General features: G+C 33.9%; 2 protein-coding genes across 10 annotated transcripts in view; one reads left to right on the top strand and one right to left on the bottom strand.

Annotated features, from left to right (window-relative positions):
* The window catches only part of R3HCC1L (R3H domain and coiled-coil containing 1 like), a 93,961-nt gene that overhangs the window by 5,147 nt on the left and 66,649 nt on the right, over positions 1–22,165 (bottom strand). For 8 of the 9 annotated variants that reach the window (XM_081268711.1, XM_081268716.1, XM_081268718.1 and 5 more), the window contains 4 exons: positions 13,064–13,239; positions 7,874–7,944; positions 6,016–6,111; positions 5,429–5,569 (listed from right to left, as the gene is read on the bottom strand). In XM_081268711.1, coding sequence (XP_081124837.1) covers positions 5,429–5,569; positions 6,016–6,111; positions 7,874–7,944; positions 13,064–13,239 — 484 coding nt within the window. Of the gene's footprint in view, positions 1–5,428; positions 5,570–6,015; positions 6,112–7,873; positions 7,945–13,063; positions 13,240–22,165 lie in introns of those variants that run through there. The other variant, XR_014019065.1, reaches the window with a different exon arrangement.
* LOXL4 (lysyl oxidase like 4) overlaps positions 1–22,165 on the top strand; it is a 110,025-nt gene that overhangs the window by 26,310 nt on the left and 61,550 nt on the right. The window lies entirely within an intron of this gene.

The raw sequence follows: 22,165 nt of genomic DNA, 5'->3' as shown, positions 1-22,165 counted from the left end.
GGGGAATGGGAAAATAAACAAGGAGAGAAATGAATTACAGTAGATGGGGTAGAGAGAGAAGATGGGAGGGGAGGGGAGGGGGGATAGTAGGGGATAGGAAAGGTAGCAGAATACAACAATTACTAATAGGGCATTATGTAAAATTGTGGATGTGTAACCGACGTGATTCTGCAATCTGCATTTGGGGTAAAATTGGGGGTTCATAACCCACTTCAATCTAATGTATGAAATATGATATGTCAAGAGCTTTGTAATGTTGTGAACAACCAATAAAAAAAAAAATTAAAAAAAAAAAGAATTTGATTGCCTTCTTGGATGGAGTGATAAACTTGGTACATCAAGGAGAAGTAATCAAAGTAACCCATTTTGGGGGTACTGGAAATTAAACCCAGGGGTGCTTAACTACTAAACCATGCCCACAGCCCTTTTTATTTTGAGACAGGGTCTCACTAAGCTGTTTAGGGCCTCATTATATTGCTGAGGCTGGCCTAACATGTGATCCTCCTGCATCAGTCTCCCAAATTTTGCTGGGATTACAGGCATCTGCCACCACACCTGGCTCTTCTAAGTAACTTTTTAACTTTAGCAAGATTTTAGATTTTAAATATACCAAGTATTTATATGATCATCAGTATACTAGAAATTATCATTCAGATCTCATAAGGAGGCACTGGATTCTGGAATTTAGAAAGTAAGTTTATTAAACAGCAACTGACACCAAAAAATTGGAAAACACTGCCTCTCAGGGAAAAAAAAAAAATCACATTAAAAAATACAGTTAGAAACAAAACAAACTTCAGACAAGAGAAAAAAAAAGACACCAAGAAAAGTACCTGAAGGTTAGTTAGGAGTCAACATCACAGCACTGTCCTTGAAGGCAGAATAATGGAATGCCTACAAAGGTTTTCAGAAAGTAGCAACTGTGCCTAAATTTGTTTTATTACAGTTGACTTAATAGAAAGATGGTTTTAAGGTCCTTAATGATTTAATTAATCAAACTAGGTGATCAACTGTTTATCCTTTTAGTTTTGTGAACCAAAATATGGTCTTTTAGTACTAATTAATCATCTCCCCTAAGAGTAAAATGAAAATTATAAAGTAAAATTATAGCAGGCTTTGAAAATGAGAGGGCAGCTTGTTTTGAGGTAGGTATCAAATGTTTGGATAAGTGAACATGGAAAAATTTTACATATATTCCTGAGTTCCATCTTATTTTAAAATATGTTTTTTTTTTATCATTCAGTATGAATCAGTTGTTTAAAACATGATTAAGTCAAACATAAAACACTCAAGGATGATCTATACCTTTCATTTTCCACTCTTAGGGTAGCTCTGATTTGTTATGCACTCTGCCAAAGTAAAAAGATACTTTTCTCATGTTCAGAGACTATGTACTACTAAAGCTCTCTTCCTCCTAATATGCACAATGTGGTGTACTTTAAATGATTTGGGTATTTCCCTTTTCTTCAATTCTTTCAGAAGTAGCTTATATTTATGAATCTGTTCTTCAAGGCATAGCTTTCTCATTAAAAGGGTAAGAAAAATCCAAGTAGGGTGGAAAATACTAGCAGGAAAAACATTTAAAACTCAAAATGACAAATTTCAAACTCATTCATTAGGAGGATTTCATATGCAGTGTTTAACTCTGGATTTTAGAAAAGAAAAATATAGAGGACTTACGAGTTCAGAGTAAAACCACAAGATTTATGAAGAAAAACTGAGGTAACCAATGTCATTATTCAGTCAGTGAATACGTTGAATTATCTTTTTATATCCTAGGCAACAGAACTCTTCCATGTAGGAGATATAAAGCTGGAAGAGTATTACATAGTATTAATGAAAGTACCTACACCATGCTAATTCTGAACAACTGGAAGTGGTCATTTCAATACTCACCAAGAAACAATATAATGACCGATCAGCAATATTGTCATGTGTAGTGGATGAGGAGCAGTAGCACATAATACTAATTGTCATTACTTGGCTCTTATTTAGAATATTAAATTCTCATTAGTCATTTGAAAGAACAGTATCTTAAATTTGTAAAGTACCTTGCTAAACATTTTTACATAGTTTAAAAAAAATTTTTTAGTTATATATGGACACAATCTTTATTTTGTTTATTTATTTTCACGTGGTGCTGAGGCTCCAACCCAGTGCCTCACATGTGCGAGGCAATTACTCTGCCACTGAGGTACAAACCTAACCCCATTTTTACATATTTTAACTTCTGTTGTACTTAAAAAATTCCCCCTGGTAAGGTAGGGAAAGCATTACTTTCACTTTATTGGAAAGTGGGGCAAAGAGAGGCATAACTGAGTTGCCTATGGCCACACAGCTAGTTAATGGGAAAATCTTTATTAGAATCCAGATTCCCTCATTCTTAAATGAGCTGCCCTTAGCCTTTATATTTACAGGTTGTTCAAACACAATGGTGTGCAGATGTTCTATATTTCTACCAAGGAAAAAAGTAGAGGAAACTGGTTTAAACTAAACTACCATGCAATCTTTAAGTCAGACCAAAGGAAGATTTTTCTAACAGCAAAACTGCTAACCACTACTAGAGATAACTAAAAACAAGACTGGTTATATAAAATTCTCTGGGGACTAAAAACATTTATATATAATGTTTAGATACAAATGAATGTTTTAAGTCTCCAGAGAATTATGTATGTTTTTGTGTGTAATTTTTTTCCCCCTGGGAGAAAAAAAATGTCAATTGTCCTAAAAGTTCTTCAAAAGGGATTATAGTATTATAGGTACAGTGGGTTTTAATTAACAAGACCTATATTAAAGTCTCTCATTTTACCAGGTGGTGACTTAGTCAGTTACTTACCTTCTCAAAGCCAGTTCTAAACTGAAGATAATATCACTTATCACAAAATTATCATGAAACAATACCATCACAACAAGTTATACCGACTGTCTTGAATTTCCAGTCCCTTTTCATTAAAAAAACAAAACACACACACACACCCCTTTTAATTTTGAAACGACAGGAAAACTGGAGGTATAATTCAATGGTAGAATGCTTGCCTAGTATACATGCAAGGCTCTGAGAGGTCCAACCCCAACACAGTAGAAGAAGAGAAAAAAGAAGAAAGCAATGAGAGGAGAAACAATTGCTTCAAATATCTGAAAGTAGTCCATATTTTCTTCCTTACTCAAGACACATGTCTTCACTAGATTTTTAAGTCTTAAAGAGAAGAGGAATCAAACTATGCCTTCTAATTCTAAGGATGATGCTTGGCACAGGGTAGGTGCTCAGTGAATGGCAAATGGAGGTGATAGAGCATTATAGAAATTTTAAAATAAGAAGAGTAATGACAAAAAAAATCATGTACTGAAATGTACCCTGGATTCATTATATAATGACAATGCTACTATTATTAATAAAAACAGCAGCAACTAATATTTATCACATACTTATTATAGACCTACCGATATAGCAGTGAGAATTTCTATAGTTTTCGAAGATGACTAAGTACTTTTCATGGATTATCTCATTTGATTTCCACTTTATGGAAGAGGAAACAGAGGCCTCCAGAGAGTATTTTGCCTTAGGTCACAGTTAATAAATGTCAGAGTTAAAGCATGGACCCAAGCAATCTGATTCCAGGATAATGTTATCCACTGTGTTGAACTGATTTCACTGAGAACAAGAATATAGGTTCTGCTTAATACCTAATCAAGGTTTATTTTTAATTTTCATAGGGAAAAATAAGAAATTAAGTAAGAAGCCATGTAGACAAGTACATGAGTATTGGCTCAATACAGAAAGATGCCAAAGAGAGACTCACCAGAAAATTTTCCATATGCATGTTCTCAGACATAAAGAATAGGAGAGCTCTGAAGCAAAATAAAGTAAGAGTCCTCTAAATCCATAAAGCCCCTGTTATCAATAGATAGGAGGAACCTATCACAAACAAAGACCTTCTTTAGAAAAGCAACAGGGTATTTAACCAACAATCTCATTTTTAAATCATCACTGAAATGTCCTTTGTAAAGCAAGGCATTTAAAAACAAATGCTTCCAATGGAGTTGCATGCTGATGTGCCTATAGAGAACTAAAGGGAAATACAATGATATCTATGTGAAACAAATGCTGCAATATTTGTAGAGATACAGGTAATACTACAGTGACAGAAGCATGGTACATTGCTAAAGGATTACTATCTCCTTCTTCAGATACCACTGTTGTTACCCTATACTCATCTTCTGAGATAGATGTAGTTATCATGCAGAAGTCATTTTCCTCAGAGATAACCAATTAATACAGGGTTTAGGACACTGCACACTCTTCTTTAATCTAGTTCTATTATTGTCATATATAAAAACTAGGGGGATTCTTCTCCTGTTTCAATAGTTTGTAAGAAACCTTGGAGTGAACAATGTATTGGGGGTCAAAATTAAAACTGCCTCATTATAATCATTAAGGTTTCAAAAATTATTTCAGTTCAACTCTGAAACTCTAGCACCTGCCATGACACACTCTATCACTGGTTATCTGGCCAGTGCAGCTGAGAGTCTTCGAGCTGCCTGCTATCACCAAAGCAGAGTGGACAGGAAGTATTAATGGCCTTGTTAAGACTGGCAATAAACAAGCAGTCTGAAACTTCAATTCATTTAATGGAAAAATGAAGTTACTTTTCAGTAAGTGGAATTTTCAGAATAAATTGCCTCCACAGATTCCACAGATCTGGAGCTAAGGCAATGAAAGTGTCTAAAGCCTGAAGGTTGATAAAAAGTACTTAAGTGCCAAACCCAAGGCCTAAGTCTTTACATACAATTCAAAAGCCTATAAAGAGGAGATGCATTTTAACCTCAACTCCAAACTATAAGAAAAATCCTTCTTATGGATCAGGGAAAATATTTTCTGAGAAATCTTAGGTACCAGAAAATCATTAGAAGACAGGTGAATCTAGATGTCCTCTAATTGAACCACTCAGGATGACCTTAAAAAGACAAAACTTCCTCTTACACATATTACTACCAATGTTGATTGCTGATTTTTCCTTAATTTGTCTTTTACCTAAGACTGAAGCCATGTGATAATAGCATGGTGATTTCATGGCAATTACAGTCCAATGAAACCATGGCAAACACGTTTTTCTGTCTGGGTAACTGAAATGTCTTCAGAGGAAAAGTTTTCTGAGTTTGGAGCAAAAACTGTAGGAAAAAGCCAAGAATGAGCTAAACAATCTCTTGGAAAACAACAGTAGGAACATGGATTAGGGTGCCTTGGTGTATGAAATAGGAAACAAATCTTGATCCTAAAAATCTTCCTCCTGAATATAAGGCTTGAAAACAATTTCTCTACATGTGAGAGGCTTCTAGAAAATGGAAATGACAAAACAAACAAAACCCCACACATGCCTTACAGTGAACTGTAAGGGGACTAGAGAAGAACACTATTGCCTTAGCTCACCTCGGGCTGCTTGCAGTTTCTTTAGCTCTGCTTCCCGTTCTGTTTTGCTCTGTTTGCTTCGGACCCCAAGAGCACTGATAACTAACCTTCTGGCTAGGGCTGCTGAAGTCTCAGGTCGCTCCTTTGCTGGCTGCAGGAACTCTAAATGGGAGAAAGGGAGGAAGTAGGAGGGAGTAAGGAAAAGAAAGAACTGCAGCACCATGTGATTTAACTCAGTTATTAACACACAAAATATACTAGCATCAAGCAGATGACAGAGGAAATTAACATGGCAAAGCACAATCTTGGTTTCACTATCTGCATTAACATAATTTCTTACAGTGACTATCAAACAGCTAAAACAGACATAAACTAGTTAAGGTTGACATCAGAAACTGGTTGCTGCATTGCTTTCAGGAAGTATCTCCCATTCTCCAAGTTACCATTCAGATGGCATATTTCCAACATAGTGGTTTTCTTTTGTCCTTAATTATACTTTCTTTAACATGAAAAATAGAAGTAATTTCTTTAGAACTCTGGATGGCATACTTGGCTGGAAAGAATAACATCACCATCACCAAGGAAAGCATTCAGAATTAAAAGCTCACCAGCATAAGCTCTAGCTTTGGCTTTGGCTGCTCTTGTGGCCTGTGACAGGGGCCTGATCTTCACCATCGTATGTTTAATACCCAGAGCATCACGAGCTGTAAGGAGGAATAAATATAAAGAAGAAGAAGATGTGAAGTGAAGCGATACAGAAGGAAATTTAGGACTAGTTCTTAGAATGTATTTCATAGATGTTACTTTTTTTCTTCAAAGCAAAAAATACATATAAGATATACACAATCTGTAAAGAATTAACTTTACATAAACTATGGCTCTATGACCAAATCCAGGCAACCCACCTGTTTTTGTCAATAAAATTTTATGAAACAGAGGCATGCCCATCTGTTTGCATATTGTTTGTTGCTGCTTTTTCTTGCTACAACAGCAGAGTTAAGTAGTGACAAAAACTTTCTGCCTCACAATGCCTATAATTTAGTTTACTATTATTACTTATTTTATAAAATAAGTTTTTGAGCTCATGATCTAGGTGGTCCAGACATGAACCAGCCTTCCAACATCTCTAACTTCTCTGAATGTTTCTGCATCAAACCTAACATGAACTCCATGACACATGTGCAAAGGTCTAATCACATATCCAAAAAGTAGGTATTAAAGTTTCTCACTGGATAAGTTAAAGGGATACTTCAAATTCATTTGTCTGAGAAAAATAAATAAATACTATAAGATTCAGTGCCACTGTCTTCTTAAATCTCAATCTGTAATCTGTTCATGCACTATGTGAAGTAACCCTGGAAGGAGTTGACCATCTCTCCAAATACCACTGAATAAGGTGAAAAGAGATAGGGGGAAAACAGGTATGCCTTAAAAATCTTTATCAATTCTGTTATCTATAGGAGCTGGCTGAGTAAAATACCAACTGGTTGGAATAGAGAAATAAAAAAAAAGTAGCAGATGAAAATGGACAATAAGAATGGAACACTGACATCAAAAAAACACAAATAACCCAATCAATAAATGGGCCAAGGACCTAACAGACACTTCTCAGATGATAATGTACAATCAAACAATAAACATATGAAAAAATGTTCAATATCTCTAGCAATTAGAGAAATGCAAATCAAAACCACTCTTAAGATTTCATCTCACTCCTGTCAGAATGGCAGCTATTGACAAACAACAATCAGTGTTGGTGAGGATGTGGGGGAAAAGGTACACTCATACACTGTTGGTGGGACTGCAAATTGGTACAGTCAATATGGAAAGCAGTATGGAGATTTCTTGGAAAATTGGGAATGGAACCACCATTTGACCCAGCTATCCCTCTTCTCGGTCTACACCCAAAGGACTTAAAAATAGCATACTACAGAGACACAGCCACATCAATGTTTATAGCAGCACAATTCACAATAGCTAAACTGTGGAACCAACCTAGATGCCTTCAGTAGATGGATTTAAAAAAATGTGGCATATATACATAATGGAATATTACTTAGCAATTAAAGAGAATAAAATCATGGCATTTGCAGGTAAATGGGTGGAGTTAGAGAAGATAATGCTAAGTGAAGTTAGCCAATCCCAAATAACCAAATGCTAATGTATTCTTTGATATAAGGAGGCTGATTCATAGAGGGAGAATGGGAGGAATAGACAACTCTAGATAGGGCAGAGGGGTGGGAGGGGAAGGGAGGAGGCATGGGGTTAGAAATGATGGTGGAATGTGATGATCATTATTATCCAAAGTACATGTATGAAGACACAAATTGGTGTGAATATATTTTGTATACAACCAGATATATGAAAAATTGTGCTCTATATGTGTAATAAGATTTGTAATGCCATTCTGCTGTCATATATGAAGTTTTTAAAAAAGGAACACTGAAATGGACTGGGTATGAATACCTGTAATTGGACTGGAGAATACTCCTAGGGCATGTGTATCATCCACCCATTTAATATCAAATCCTTTCTTTCTGTAACAACAACAACAAAAAATTATTTCTTAAAATAAATTTTCCTTTTGTAAAACATCTTTCAAATAGAGTTGTATAAAACATTTTATGAGAAAGAAACACTCAATGAGAACACAGGTGGAATGGAGATAATGACAAAAAAATAGTTTGGAGGACAGAAGAAGCCATTGAATTTTAAAAGCAATAATACCATCATAAAGAATTATCTCAGAGTATTTTACATCCCCAGCCATTTTATAGACATCAACTAATTAATCCTCACAAGTCTCTTGGGGAGTTAAAGTATTTAATGCCCTATTTATAGGAGCTGTTCTTATGGGGAAAGAATGAGAAAAGATGTAAAGAGCAAGCAGGAAAGGTAGAATAATATAAGAGGAGGAAGACGTAGTCAGAAGGTCACCTAGATTTAATGCAAATATAAACTCTGCCACAAGTGGTAGGCAGAGGAGGGTATTATGCAAGATGTCATTAAAATTCTAAAATAAGGAAGTAATGGGCAAAAAGACAGCTATAATCATATAGCTTATAAATTATCTTTTTACTTGTAGAAGGGAGGTAAGAAAGAATATAGGAAAGATGGTGGCAACATCAGAAAAATGGAGAAAAAAGAAATCATGGTAAGAAATATCAAACCAGGTTACAATCAAAAGAATGAACATTTACATACTAGAAAAGTACTTTTATTTTGGAACAGACCTACATAGTGCACACAAAGAATATCAAAATGATGACATACACTTCATATTTTTTTCATCTAGAAGCTGTTTGTAGAATCAATAAAGGTTCATTGGAAAGAATATGGGTTTTGAGGGTCAAGCATAAATAGATTCAATGTTTCCACCTTGAGACCATGGACCATCTCTCGAGGCTAGGTCTGCTCATCTGTAAATGTAAATGCAGTATCTTTGTCACTGAGTTGTGAAAACGGAAATGAGATCATCCCTGACAAAACCAAGAACGTGGTGTATAGCACTCAGTGGGCATCTTATAAATGAATGATGTACATTATTATTATTAATAGCAATGATCATCAGAAAGATTATTAACACTGATGAAGATAGTAATGAAAATATGAAGTTGGCTCTGGTATCTGAGGCATTTGCACCATGACCCCTTTTAAAAAATTTTTATGAAAATATAAAAAAAATTGCTTAAATATTTTCCTTCTTTAATGAGTCAAAAAAAAATCCTTTAAGGGAAAATGAATAAAGAATGCTTTGAAGATTAGTCAGAGAATTTCCTGAATAAAGGTAAGATTAACTATGGCATAAAATGATCACAAGGGTTGAAAATTGAAAAAGTTCAATAGTAAATCTATACTATAAGATAGTTTACAAAACAGATGAATTTTGAAGGGCCTTTCAGACTTTGAGATTTCATAATCCTTAAAATTCTTCTCTTTGGGGGGAATAATTTTGAATTTGACAGAAAAAATGGTTTTATAGGTAAGATTAGGAAGAAACAAAACAAAGGAAAGAATTCAATTCACAGAAATTAATTATTTTTGAGGAAATTCTAGACATCAACAAAATGATCCTTGGTTTTACAAACTGTTACTATTAATGACAACCTAAGGTAGTTCTAATTTGGACTTTCATTGACTTCTGATACTGGGTCTTAACATGATTGCAATCAATTAAATTGACTGACCTACACTACCCATTTAGAGTCAGGTTTATGCCAGAGAGTAACTGTCCCGCAGGATCCATTGATCCCTTCTTTCTTTCAGTTACAGAACCAGAGATCGCCCCCAGCCAAGTTTAACTGATTAAACAAGCATGTAGCTGCTTGCCGGTTTTGTGCATTCTATAATTTTATGTAAAAACCAAAGTTTTATTTTATATTTTACAGCTACATTCACTTGTTTACATATTGTGTATGGCTGCTTGTAAAGAAACAATATAGCATCACCTAAAATATTTACTATCGAGTCCTTTAATAAAGTCTTAGGTACTTTACCCTAATGTATAATCTTATGAATTCTAGATGTAAATAAATTTAATTTTAAATTTATAACATCAGACAACAGTCTTGACACATATGAGTACTGAAATATTAAAGTGTTTACTTCTTGATATTGACTTTTCTTAAGACCTTGACCATCTTTATCACAATAACTTTTTTCCTGGATTACCTCTTTATTCCTACAACGTATTTTTTTTCTTGTAAGCTAGATGTACAGAGGTATACTTCTGACTCCTTTATCTTCTCCCTCATGTCCCCCCAGCCCCACTTTTATAGTACTAGGGATTGAATCCCAGTCTTTCATGTGGTAGGCAAGCACTCTACCTCTGAGCTACATCCCCAACCCTATTTACTGTATTTTATCTTTTATGAGACAATCGATGATGCCCAGGCTAGCCCCAAACTTGCAATTCTCCTGCCTCAGACTCCTGAGTAGCTGGGATTACAAGTATACATTATCTCTCCCAGCTATCTTCTCCTATAAATATATCAACTATACACATATCAAGAGTTAGCAAAAATGTTCTCAGCTAGACTTAATATTTTCATCACATAATTTAAATTATAATAAATCTATATAATATGAATGTTAAGAATAGTTATATCTATAAAAACTGCTGAATGCTTTTGAAGACTAAAGAAAGGTAAAGTCACTAAGGAAAAAAAACTATTATCAATTATGTTTGGGTAAAAAGAGTTATAAAAGAAAGTTTAGTCTATAAAGAATACGCACTTAGGTAACTATGAAGATATAAAGTTCTTGCTTCACTTTAAAGAAATCAAATTATAAATTGCAGATGAGGCATTATGAGAGTAACTTAAAGGAAAGAACTCTTTTATCAACACATCAATGACTTAAAAGGCTGGCGGGTGGGGGGTTGGAACCACATCAAAAGACTGGCAAGTGAGTGAATTCCATAAATGGAATTTATGTATTAAATTAAAATAATTGTGACATATAACAATTTTTAAAAAACATTCTCCATTTGACTATTTCTAAGTGGCCAGAAAAACCTCAAATCAATAATTTAATTTAGAGGTCTCCAAGTGTCCTTGGCACTTGGCAGGAAAAAACACATCCTTCTCAGGAGAAATCCTCTTCTTTCATTGTAGGCCTCAATTCCCATAAATAAAATTCTAAGAATTATTAGCATACAGTAAAAAATAACTAAGACACATGCCCCCCTGCAAAAAAAAAGAAAAAAAGAAAGAAAAAAAGAAAATAAAGTCATTGTGAGCAAAGATTTGCAGAAACAAAAGATACTAAAACAGGGGCTATGGGTATAGTTCAGTGGTAGAGAACTTGCCTAGCATAAGCAAGATCCAGGTTCAATCCCCAGTACCACCAAAGAAAGATAACAAAAATTGAACTAAAAGGACTTCAGGTAAAGTAAAACTACATGTCAAACTTCAGGTTAAAAAACACTTCAGAACATTTACGTACTTAATATATTATGTTTAATTTACTTAAAATGAAAAAAAAATTGGAAGAATTTGGAGAAAACAAACTATGAAAAAATGAAGATGCAACCGGGTATGATAATGTATGTCTGTAATCCCAGCAACCCAGGATGCTGAAGCAGGAAGAGGCCAGTCTAGATAAAACTCTGGTCTCAAAACAAAAAATAAAAAGGTCTGGGGATGTAGCTCAGTTTGTGAGGCCCTAGATTCAACCCCCCAGAACTGCAATCAATCAATCAAAAAAGCAAATTTTAAAAATGCCATGTAGATTTAAAAAAATGAAAAATTTTGAGAACTGGAAAAAATAATAAATGAAATTTTAAAACATAATGGATGTACTAAATAGCAATTAAAGCATAACTGAAAAAAAATGAGTGAACTGGAAACTAAAACTAAAGAAATTATTCAGAATGCAACAAAGAACATATGAAAGAAGGAACATAAGGATTAAATGAGAAGGTCTAATATATATGTAATTGGCAGCATGTTAGAGGAAGTAAACGAAAGACTGGAGTAAAGGTAATATTTGAAGAGATGATTTCTACTCCAAAAGTTCTCCAAAATAAATGAAAAACACTAATCCACTGATTAAATAAGTCCAAATAATATAAACTCAGGATAAATAAAAAGAAACCTACATCACAGTAAAGATGAAGAATAACAAAAATAAAGAGAAACTCTTTTTTTGGCAGAGTAGGGGCGGTAGGAACCAGGGATTGAATTTAGGGGCACTCAACCACTGAATCCAGCCCTATTCTGTATTTTTTTAATCTAGAGACAGGGTCTCACCAAGTTGCTTAGTGCCTCACTTTTAAGAGCATACAAAGGGAAAAGAAAAATCACAAGCAGAAGTGACAGTTGTCAAAATGTCAGCTGACTTATCATTAAGAGGAAGTCAGAAGACAGTAGAACATCTTCAAATTTCTGAGAGAAAAATAAATTGACAATGTAGAATTCTATATCCAGCCAAAATATCTTTCAAGAAGTTAATAATTTCGGATGGAAGATACAAATGATACCATAAGGAGATAAATCTAAATGCTGATATATAAAATAAAAACAATGTCAAATAGAACTTAGAGAAAAAACAAAAAGGAATTAAACAGTTGTAATAAGTTGAGGAAGGGAGAAGTGGGAAATCAAATCAAAAGTTCTTATAGTGTTTAGATGGAGGGCAGAAAATTTGCTTTAGCCACTGATAAATTAAACATGTATTTTATAATCTAAAGTAACCAAGAATAGAAACTGATTATCATTAAAAAAAGGGGGTAGGGGGTATAAAAAATACCTACTCAATCCAAAAGAAGGCTAAAAAGAAAAAGGATAAGTAAACACATTGAAAAAAATGGTAAGTAAATATAAGATATATATTTGGACATAAATCCAAATATATCAAAATTACAATAAAAATAAATGGGATATATGTACCATGAAGACAGTTTCAGAAGTCAATGATGATGATTTTCTAAAATGATAAAATATAGTTTAGAAAAGCAACCTGGCATTTTTAAAGAACTTAGAAGAGTAGTAGTTGGAAATAAAAGATTTCTAATGGACATGGATAATAAAATAAAAAAATCTGATGCTAAAATAAACAAAAGGGAATATGAAAACAAGATGATTGTTCAGAAGACACATTAAAAAGACTTCATCCCACTTTCCCTAATATCTGTAATCACTAGCAAATACTTACTGGTAACTGCAGAAAACCCGGAGAAGGTCTTCTGTACGAAATTCTTGGGGGAAGTCATAAATTTCAATGACATGTGGAAACTCACATTCACTGAGATCAATATCAGGAACTTCATGGTTGTAATAATCAAATCTAGGTTCCTGGATGCTTTCCCTGTTCTTCATATTCCCTGATAACTAGAAGGAAGAAGCATATAAGTTACTGCTGACATCAAATCAAGGTATTATAAAACATCCTCCTATATATAAACAATCCTGATTCCCTGTCTCCAAGTTTCCATTCTTTAACCTTTCACACTGTCTCTGTATTAATGTTATTCATAATACAATAATGACCAGATGTTTACCATCTAGTTTATGTTACAAACATGGGATAGCTGAAAAGGTGTTGAAATTCCAGCAGATGAACAATGCACGAAACTTGTACCTATCAACCAGTATGTAAGCAAACTCATCCAGGGGCTGGGGATGTAGATCAGTGATAGTGTTTATCTACCATACAAGGCCCTCGGTTTAGTTCCCAGTACCACAAAGAAAGGAATTTGTTAAGACAAATGTAATTAATATAAGTAATTATACTAAAAATTTCTACCTTAAGAGTTACCTAAGGGATTTCTCACAACAGTGGGCTAGTGAAGGAGGTAATGATAATGTAAAGTATCTAAAATTCTACTATCCTATTAAAACTCTGTCACACACACACACATACACCAACCTGAAGGCTATTAATTATTTCACACTAAAACAGAAGGGGAAAGGAAAAGGAGGAAGTGGTAGTAAGATCATGACAATCACTGCTCACTCACTTGTTATAAGACCTAGATGCAACTACTTAGGGTATCTGCTCTTTGTTAATCAAAATTCTAACTAGCTCCCTTCAAGTTTTCCCTCTTTTAGGCTGTACCTCTTTTCTAATCAAATAAGGAAAATGAGAACTTACAATGCTAAGGATACATCTTCTCATCTTGGAGAAGTGAAAAATAGATTTATTTTATTAGGGAGGAAGGAAGAAAAATATGAATTAGACAATACCAATAAAAGTATTTATTTCTGTAATTCCAGTTCCTTTTCTCTGCTTAGCCTCAGTTTTACATCTAAAAAATGAGAATAACAATATTATCTACACTTCATAGACAAGTATATGCACTAAATGAGATGATGTAGTAAATACTTACCATACTGCTTAGCATTCAAAAAAATGAATCTATTTTAAACAAGTTTTAAAGTGCCAACTCTACCACATCCTAAGCACCTGATGTTAGTTCCACTCTACTTAAGAGGTAGAGGCAGGAAAAGACAGTTCCTTCCACTGTAATAAGAAAAAAAGACCAACTGTTCTATAAAATTATTTTTTTTCTTGAGTTCACAAGACAGCTGTTTGCCAGACAACCAAGGGAACTGAAATTCATAGAATGACAAGTTCTTCCAAGGAGAAACAGAAAACACAAATAGTTTTCCCTTTGGCAGACCATGGAAAGAAATAACCATCATAAAAGTGGACAAAAGGGTATCAGCTAAACTTTCAACAAATTCTTAAGTCTGGGGCAGCTAGTGTTAACATTTTAGAATTCAGAGCTCCACAGACAAGATGAGTCTGCAGTCACTCGTCAATCCTTATGCCAGTGCCACCCTATCTTTATTATCATAGCTTTATATCAAATTTTAAAATAAAAAAATTGAAGTATTACAACTTTGTTCCTTTTTAAAACCATGTTGGCTACTTGGGGCCTCTTGTATTTCCATAGGAATTTGAGGATCGGGTTATTAATTTCTGCAAAAATGGGTAGCTAGGACTGCATTGAACATATTATCCAATTGGGGAAGTATCTTAACAATAGGAAGAGATGAACATGGATGACTTTCTGTTAATTTAGGCACTCTTAAATTTTTTTCAATAATGTTTTCTAGCTTTCCTAGTATAAGTGTTATACTTCTTTTGTTAAATTTATTTCTAAGTATTTTATTCTTTTTGATTCTACTATAAATGCAACTGTTGTCTTCATTTTATTTTTTTGACTGCTGGCATTGACTTTTTGAGTTATTTTGCAGAAACCAAACCAAAAAAAGCACTGCATATTTGAGCATTTGTAATAGTACAATCTGAAAGGTACAAAGCAGACTATAAAATACTTTGGAAATACTAATCCTAAGAACGGATTACCAAGAGGAAGGAAAACAAAATCTGGCAAGAAAATCATCATGGTTCCTTACTCTAACTTGGTCAACAATATTAAATTTGTACACCTACATTTCATTTCGGAGGTAAATACTGAGCTCTCTGGATCCAAAGGCTGATTAAAAAGAATATGTTAAAAATAGCAAATACGTAATTCTTATTGTACATTTCATGAAACAATGAACAGGAAGCCTAAAAGTTACATACCTCTGGCAAGTTTTTCCTATAACACAAACTATTTATCACCAGGGACTCCTAACTTTTCCTAACAGGAGAAAGAACTTTTCATTTCCCCCAAGGTATGGATATTATCAGGAGCGGTTTACATTTCTACTGGTAACGTGTGTGTGTGTGTGTGTGTGTGTGTGTGTGTGTGTATGCGGAGGTAGGAGGTCAAACTGTTAAGAGCACTTTTTATCCTAAGGATCTCAGCAAAACATGCAAGCGAATCTGATAGAGAGGAGGAAAGAGGAATATGTGGCATAAAAGGAGGGAAATCTCAGAGGATAAAATGGTGTGAAGATGGAAGTGAGGATCAGAGCGAGACTGTGAAAAGGGATGGGAAGGTTGGACCACTGACATAGAATGCCTAGGTATGGTAGTGTAGAACTTCAAGGAAAGGTTCTGAGATCTGAGGTACTGATTGTATAGATATTTTTGTAGTAGGCCTGGACGGTCTAATACAGTAGCTGCCTGGCACAAGTGGCCATGCAATCCAAATGGAGATGTGCTTTAAGTACAAAATATAAATCAGATTTCAAAGATTTAATGCAAAAAATGCAAAATATATCTTACTAATAATTTCTTATGCTGATCACATGTTGAAATGATATTTTGGACATATTAGATTAAAATATATTAATTCCACCTATTTGTTTTTATTTTTTTCTAATATGGCTACTAGAAAATTCAAAATTATACACGTGGTTCACATTTATAGCTTCTACTATTCTACTATAGACAACTAAAACATTGTTACATGAGACAATATTTCATACAATCAAGGTGAAACCTTCATACTGTAAGTTACACATACACACACACACTCATATCCATTATTATGGCTAAGGAATGTTTGATAGAGCAACAATAGAGGTGAGAGGTTTAGAATGATTCATTGTGATGTATCTATTACAGACCAAGGAGAAGTTTGCAAAAGACTCAGAATAAATCATTTTGAGTCATGAATCACAAACATTTTAGGATTTTTACCAGTGGTCTTTCTATTTATAAAACATCAATGATGGCCAAGTATTACTCATATGTATAACTAACTTACACAAAACCATTCAACTAAATTAACTTTCTCAAAGTAAGGCCTTGAAGACTATAAGTCTTCAATTATGACACGACATAATTGCCCTGATTTCTATTTGCGGGTATGTAGTGGAGGGAAAATAATGGGGGAGAATACAAAGTCACTGAGGCATGGATCATTGAACTTTTTAAGTTTTTGTTTAATTCCTTGTTCATTAAGATATAAAAGGAAAACAAAATGTCCTGAATTATTTTCCCCATAGATAAAAACACTACATTATTTTGGAATAAGGTTATCTTTATGTCTGTCAGATGGGCATGTTGGATTGGCTATTATAATTATCCTGATCTACACAGAGGGAACACTGGATCATAGAGAGATTAAAGGATACCCTTAAAGTTACAAACCAAATTACTGACAATGTTTGAATATCAACTCTAGTCCTCTGTTTATCTAGTACTACTTCAATATCATATCAAAATGTCATTATAGAAGACAATCAAAAGTAGTGACTGTAACAACATTTGTGATAACTAATTCCCTCTGATAAAGACCTATGGATACAAACTGTTATGGAAGAGATGAAGGAAAGGAAAGAAAAATATCAGTGGCAAAACTGAAAAGACAACCAATTTTTTTCTAACTTATATTCTAGACAGCATATTGACCATAGAATAGATTTCAGATTAAGCTTCCCCCCAAGTCTTCAATGCTGTACTAAAGCTCCCATAATATGATTCCAACTACTCATGTTAAACAGAACAACATTCTGACTTCACCAACATTCTGACTCTATAATTCAATCATAAGGGACATATCTCTAGCTCTATATTTCTCTACCACACACATAATCTTGCACAAACTAAATACTCAATATATATCTATGGAATGAATAAACACATATGACCTAAGTTAACTAATTATCCAAATGCCTACTTAACAAGACTGAATCTATCAAGAGCTCTTTGTCGATAAGGATTTGATTTATACAACACATTTTTAAAATGATTTTTGAATAACACTCTGAAATTTTGGGGAAAATGATACTCTTTTCTTTACCTTTGCCAATAAATTTAATTGCTCTGTTAAATAAATCATGAAGAAAATCCAAATAACAAATAATCTAAACTTCTGATAGTGTCAATGGAGGATCTATCCAGGAGTATTTTGTGTTTTATAAGTTTTTCTCACAGCCTGGAATGCCTTTTCTCCTCATGATCCTTCCTTTCCCAAGACCCAGCCTTAATTTTTACCTCCTCTTGAGGTTTTCCCTATCAACTCTAACTTAGGGTTTCTTCTTCTTTTTTTTTTTTAATATTTCTTTTAGTTGTTGATGCACCTTTACTTTATTTATTTATATGCAGTGCCTCACACATGCCAGGGAAGCGCTCTACCACTGAGCTACAATCCCAGTCCCTAGGGTTTCTTCTTTTCCTATTGGATATATATCTTATCAGTTCTAAGATGCACCTTTCTTCACATTTTAACATTCCTGACATTGAAATATATCTTATAATCACACGTATTATTACTGCTTGCCTACACACATGCATTAAGCATCAAAAGCACCTGTACCAAAACCAGCAGACAATGGTCAGCAGTGTGGAAGGAAATTCCAGATGTAAAAATAGTTGTAAGTGCAAAGGTGATTCATAATCCCAGCAATGATGACCCTCATTCTTTTATGTAGTCTTTTTAAGAAATGATGCGTCAAAGTCCTTGATAGCACAGTGAATGATACTGGATGAAAAAAGCGTCAATGACTCAATCAAGAAATTATTATAAAGAGGTAGACAGTGAACAGGAAGTTTTAGCAAAATCTTTTTTTTTTTTAATATATCACCAACAAATTTAATGATTAAATAGACTAAAGAAAGGCTGATACCTACATCAGGAAAAAGTGCCCATGGAGTGCCAAACGCAGGTACCCAGGAGACATTCTCATGTCTGGAGCTCCTCTTTCCCAGCAGGGGTCCCAAGTTCAACCAGCTGGATTATTTTGAGCCTTACTTTTGCATCTCCTCTGGGAGACAGAATAAGTGATACTGACAACAAACATCCTGCACAGGACTGCTGTGCCAACCAGTGACCCCAGCACTGACTTAGCAAAATCTTAATCATTTTACTTTTTTTTTTTTATTGGTTGTTCACAACATTACAAAGCTCTTGACATATCATATTTCATACATTAGATTGAAGTGGGTTATGAACTCCCAATTTTACCCCAAATGCAGATTGCAGAATCACGTCGGTTACACATCCACAATTTTACATAATGCCCTATTAGTAATTGTTGTATTCTGCTACCTTTCCTATCCCCTACTATCCCCCCTCCCCTCCCCTCCCATCTTCTCTCTCTACCCCATCTACTGTAATTCATTTTTCTCCTTGTTTATTTTCCCATTCCCCTCACAACCTCTTATATGTAATTTTGTATAGCAATGAGGGTCTCCCTTCATTTCCATGCAATTTCCCTTTTCTCTCCCTTTCCCTCCCATCTCATGTCTCTGTTTAGTGTTACTCTTTTCTTCCTACTCTTCCTCCCTGAATATAGTAAAATGATCATAGTTTGATATAATGAGAGCAACTATGATCATTTTACTATATTCACCTTTGGATGTATATAAAAGAGATACAGGATAAAAATTTATGTCCAATTAAGCCTAAAAATTTTTTCAGTATGTATAAAATCAAAAACTTTAGGGAAAAGTACTATGTCTAAAATTTTTTTTCATAATGATACATATAAAATAATGGTGCATTTCACAATCAACAGCATTTTCAATACAATGAAACAGAATACTACTTTATTTTTTTCTAGTCCTTTCTGAGAATGAGTCTCATGAGCTACACAAGACCATAAGCTCCTTAAACATTGTTTTCTTTTACTTCTAACAACACCAAGATCACAGCCAGGCACGGAACAGATACTTAATATCTGTTGACTGGCTAAGAACTGTCAGGTAGTGGCATAAGCTCAAAGACTTGGAAAGCTTCCAGGGATAGAAACTAGGAGGCATGGATTCTAGTACCAATTCTGACATCTAACCAACCCTTAGCTGGGTAAGTATAATCTTTCTGAGTTACCTAATCTATAAAATAAGAGGGGGCCAGTTAGATTATAGGCTAGAGTAGACCCCTTAAACAATGGTTAAGAAATTTATAGTCTTAGCTGAGTACAATGGCACACTCCTATAATCCCAGCAATTTGGGAGGCTGAGGCAGGAGGACTGCAAGTTCAAAGCCAGCCTCAGGAACTCAGCAAGGTCTTAAACAACTTGGTGAGACCCTGTCTCAAAAAAATAAATAAATATGGGCTGGGGATGTGGCTCAAGCAGTAGCACGCTCGCCTGGCATGCGTGGGGCGCTGGGTTTGATCCTCAGCACTACATAAAAATAAAAAAAAGATGTTGTGTCCACCAAAAACTGAAAAATAAATATTAAAAAAATTCTCTCTCTCTCTCCTCTAATAAATAAATAAATAAATAAATAAAGAGGCTGGGGATGTGGCTCAGTGGTAAAGCACCCCTGGTTTCAATCCTCAGCAGTTCTCCCACAAAAGGAAATTTATAGTCTTGTGGTACTAATGAGACTTATTCTCAGAAATGGCTTTTGTTTTAAAAATTATTTTAATCGTACCTACTTATGAGATGCAGTGTGATAATTTGACATATGTACGCAATGTTTAATAATAACATATGTATACAATGTTTAATAATAAAATCAAATTAACACTTCCATCATCTTAAACATTTAAATATATATTTTGATTAACACACAGCAATCGTACATACTTATCAAGTACAGGGTGATCTTTCAATACAGGAATACAATGTGTACTGAACAAATCAGTGTAATTAACATTTCTATCTCCTTATTACTTTGTGTTTGGAGTCTTCAATCTCTAGTTATTCATAAAATATGTAATAGTTTATTATAAATTAGTCACCCACTATGTTGTGGAACACTAAAACTTACTACTTCTATCTAACTGTGTTTTTGGCACCTGTTATTCAACCTCCCTTTATTTCCTCTCCCCTGCTTTCTCAGCCTCTAGTAATCATTGGTCTACATTCAGACCAAATTTATTTTAGCAACCATATTTGAGAAAGAACACACATTGTCTTTCCATGTCTGACTTATGAAAGGATATCATTCTTATGGCTGAATAATATCCCATGGATAGTGTATAATTCCTTTTATTCATTTATCTGTTGATAGACATCTAGGCTGACTCTATATCTTAGTATTGTGAATGGTGCAGCAATTAACAACATGGATGTGCAGGTATCTCTTCGATATGATGTCATTTCCTTTTGATACATATCCAGAAGTGGGACAGTTGGATCTTACAGTTCAGAAATTACTTTTAATACTAACATTCCATTTTTTTAAAGTCTTGTGCAGTCTCATCTCTAACACAATATAAAGTTTTGGTTCCTAACCCTCATAGTTTTAAATGGTATAACTTAAAATGCTGCTGGCTCACATCTTAGAAGGTAGGAATAGAACACTTTGTGAGTACTTTTAATTAAACTCAGTTTTAAAAAAACTACAGTCATGGCTATACCAATTTAAATATGAGAGGCATCAGGGATAAGGACAGTGAGACTTGATCATAAGTTGGTAGTTATAAAATCAATACAGCTGATTCAAAAGTACTATTTATATGGAATTAACCCATACAATCAATTATGTAGCTTAGCTTATTCCATCCCTTTATTTCTATTTATTTCTTCTATACTTGTGACTACTTACCTGCCTGCTAATTAACAATTTTCTATTGAAGAAAATTCATTTTAAATTTTATAAATTACTATAAACTTTGATAAAATTTTGGCTAGAGAACACTTAATTATAAACCAAAACATGGAAGCTTTTGGATTATTATTATTGAGAATAATAATTAATATTGAGAATAACTACCAAGAATTTCTCATGTTTGTTTATATTAATATTGTGAATAAATTTTACTCATTTAACTTTCTTATCTTTGGCAAACAGGGAAATAACATAACTTATTTAAAAGAAAAAATATTTTAAATCTTTTCAACTTTTTCATGACCTAAATTCAAAAACGTTCCCTAAAAAGAAGTTCCCTAAAACAGACTGTGATACTATAGTGTATAATGTTTGGCATAAGTTATATATCTAGTCTTATACTGCTATGAAAATAAATCCTTTTCAATAGGGGATAAATTCAGGCATTTCTACTCTAATATTTTATATTTTAAGTGTAAAAGTAGATAAGGTCTCCAATGTTTATCCCTATGTGCAAATAAAATTATCTAATATATCTAGGCTATGTTTCTACCGACCTTATCAAGAAACCAAGGTCAGAAATGCAAACTTCAGCTTCATAAAATTTCTGACCACGTGTCATACCACATGTCACCTAGAGATGTCTCTAGAATAGTCATCAACAATATCTCTGATTATCATCAGTAGGTTATTCTCAAGGCTTGGGACAAAGGCATAGGCAAGAAAGGGGAAAGTGAGAGAATCAGAAAAAACAAATAGGAAACAAGAAGAAAAGAGCTACAATACTGACACATGTATACTGACTGTCCCAAATGTTTCAGATAATCATTTACTGATCCTAGTGCCAGAAGTCAAATTTGAGAGACTAGTCCTTTAACATGAATGATAGTATATGGTAAATGAATTAC

The sequence above is a fragment of the Spermophilus citellus genome (genome assembly GCF_964194105.1).
Source record: "Spermophilus citellus genome assembly, chromosome: 15".
Taxonomy (NCBI): domain Eukaryota; kingdom Metazoa; phylum Chordata; class Mammalia; order Rodentia; family Sciuridae; genus Spermophilus; species Spermophilus citellus.
This window is presented reverse-complemented; position numbering and strand designations above follow the sequence as displayed.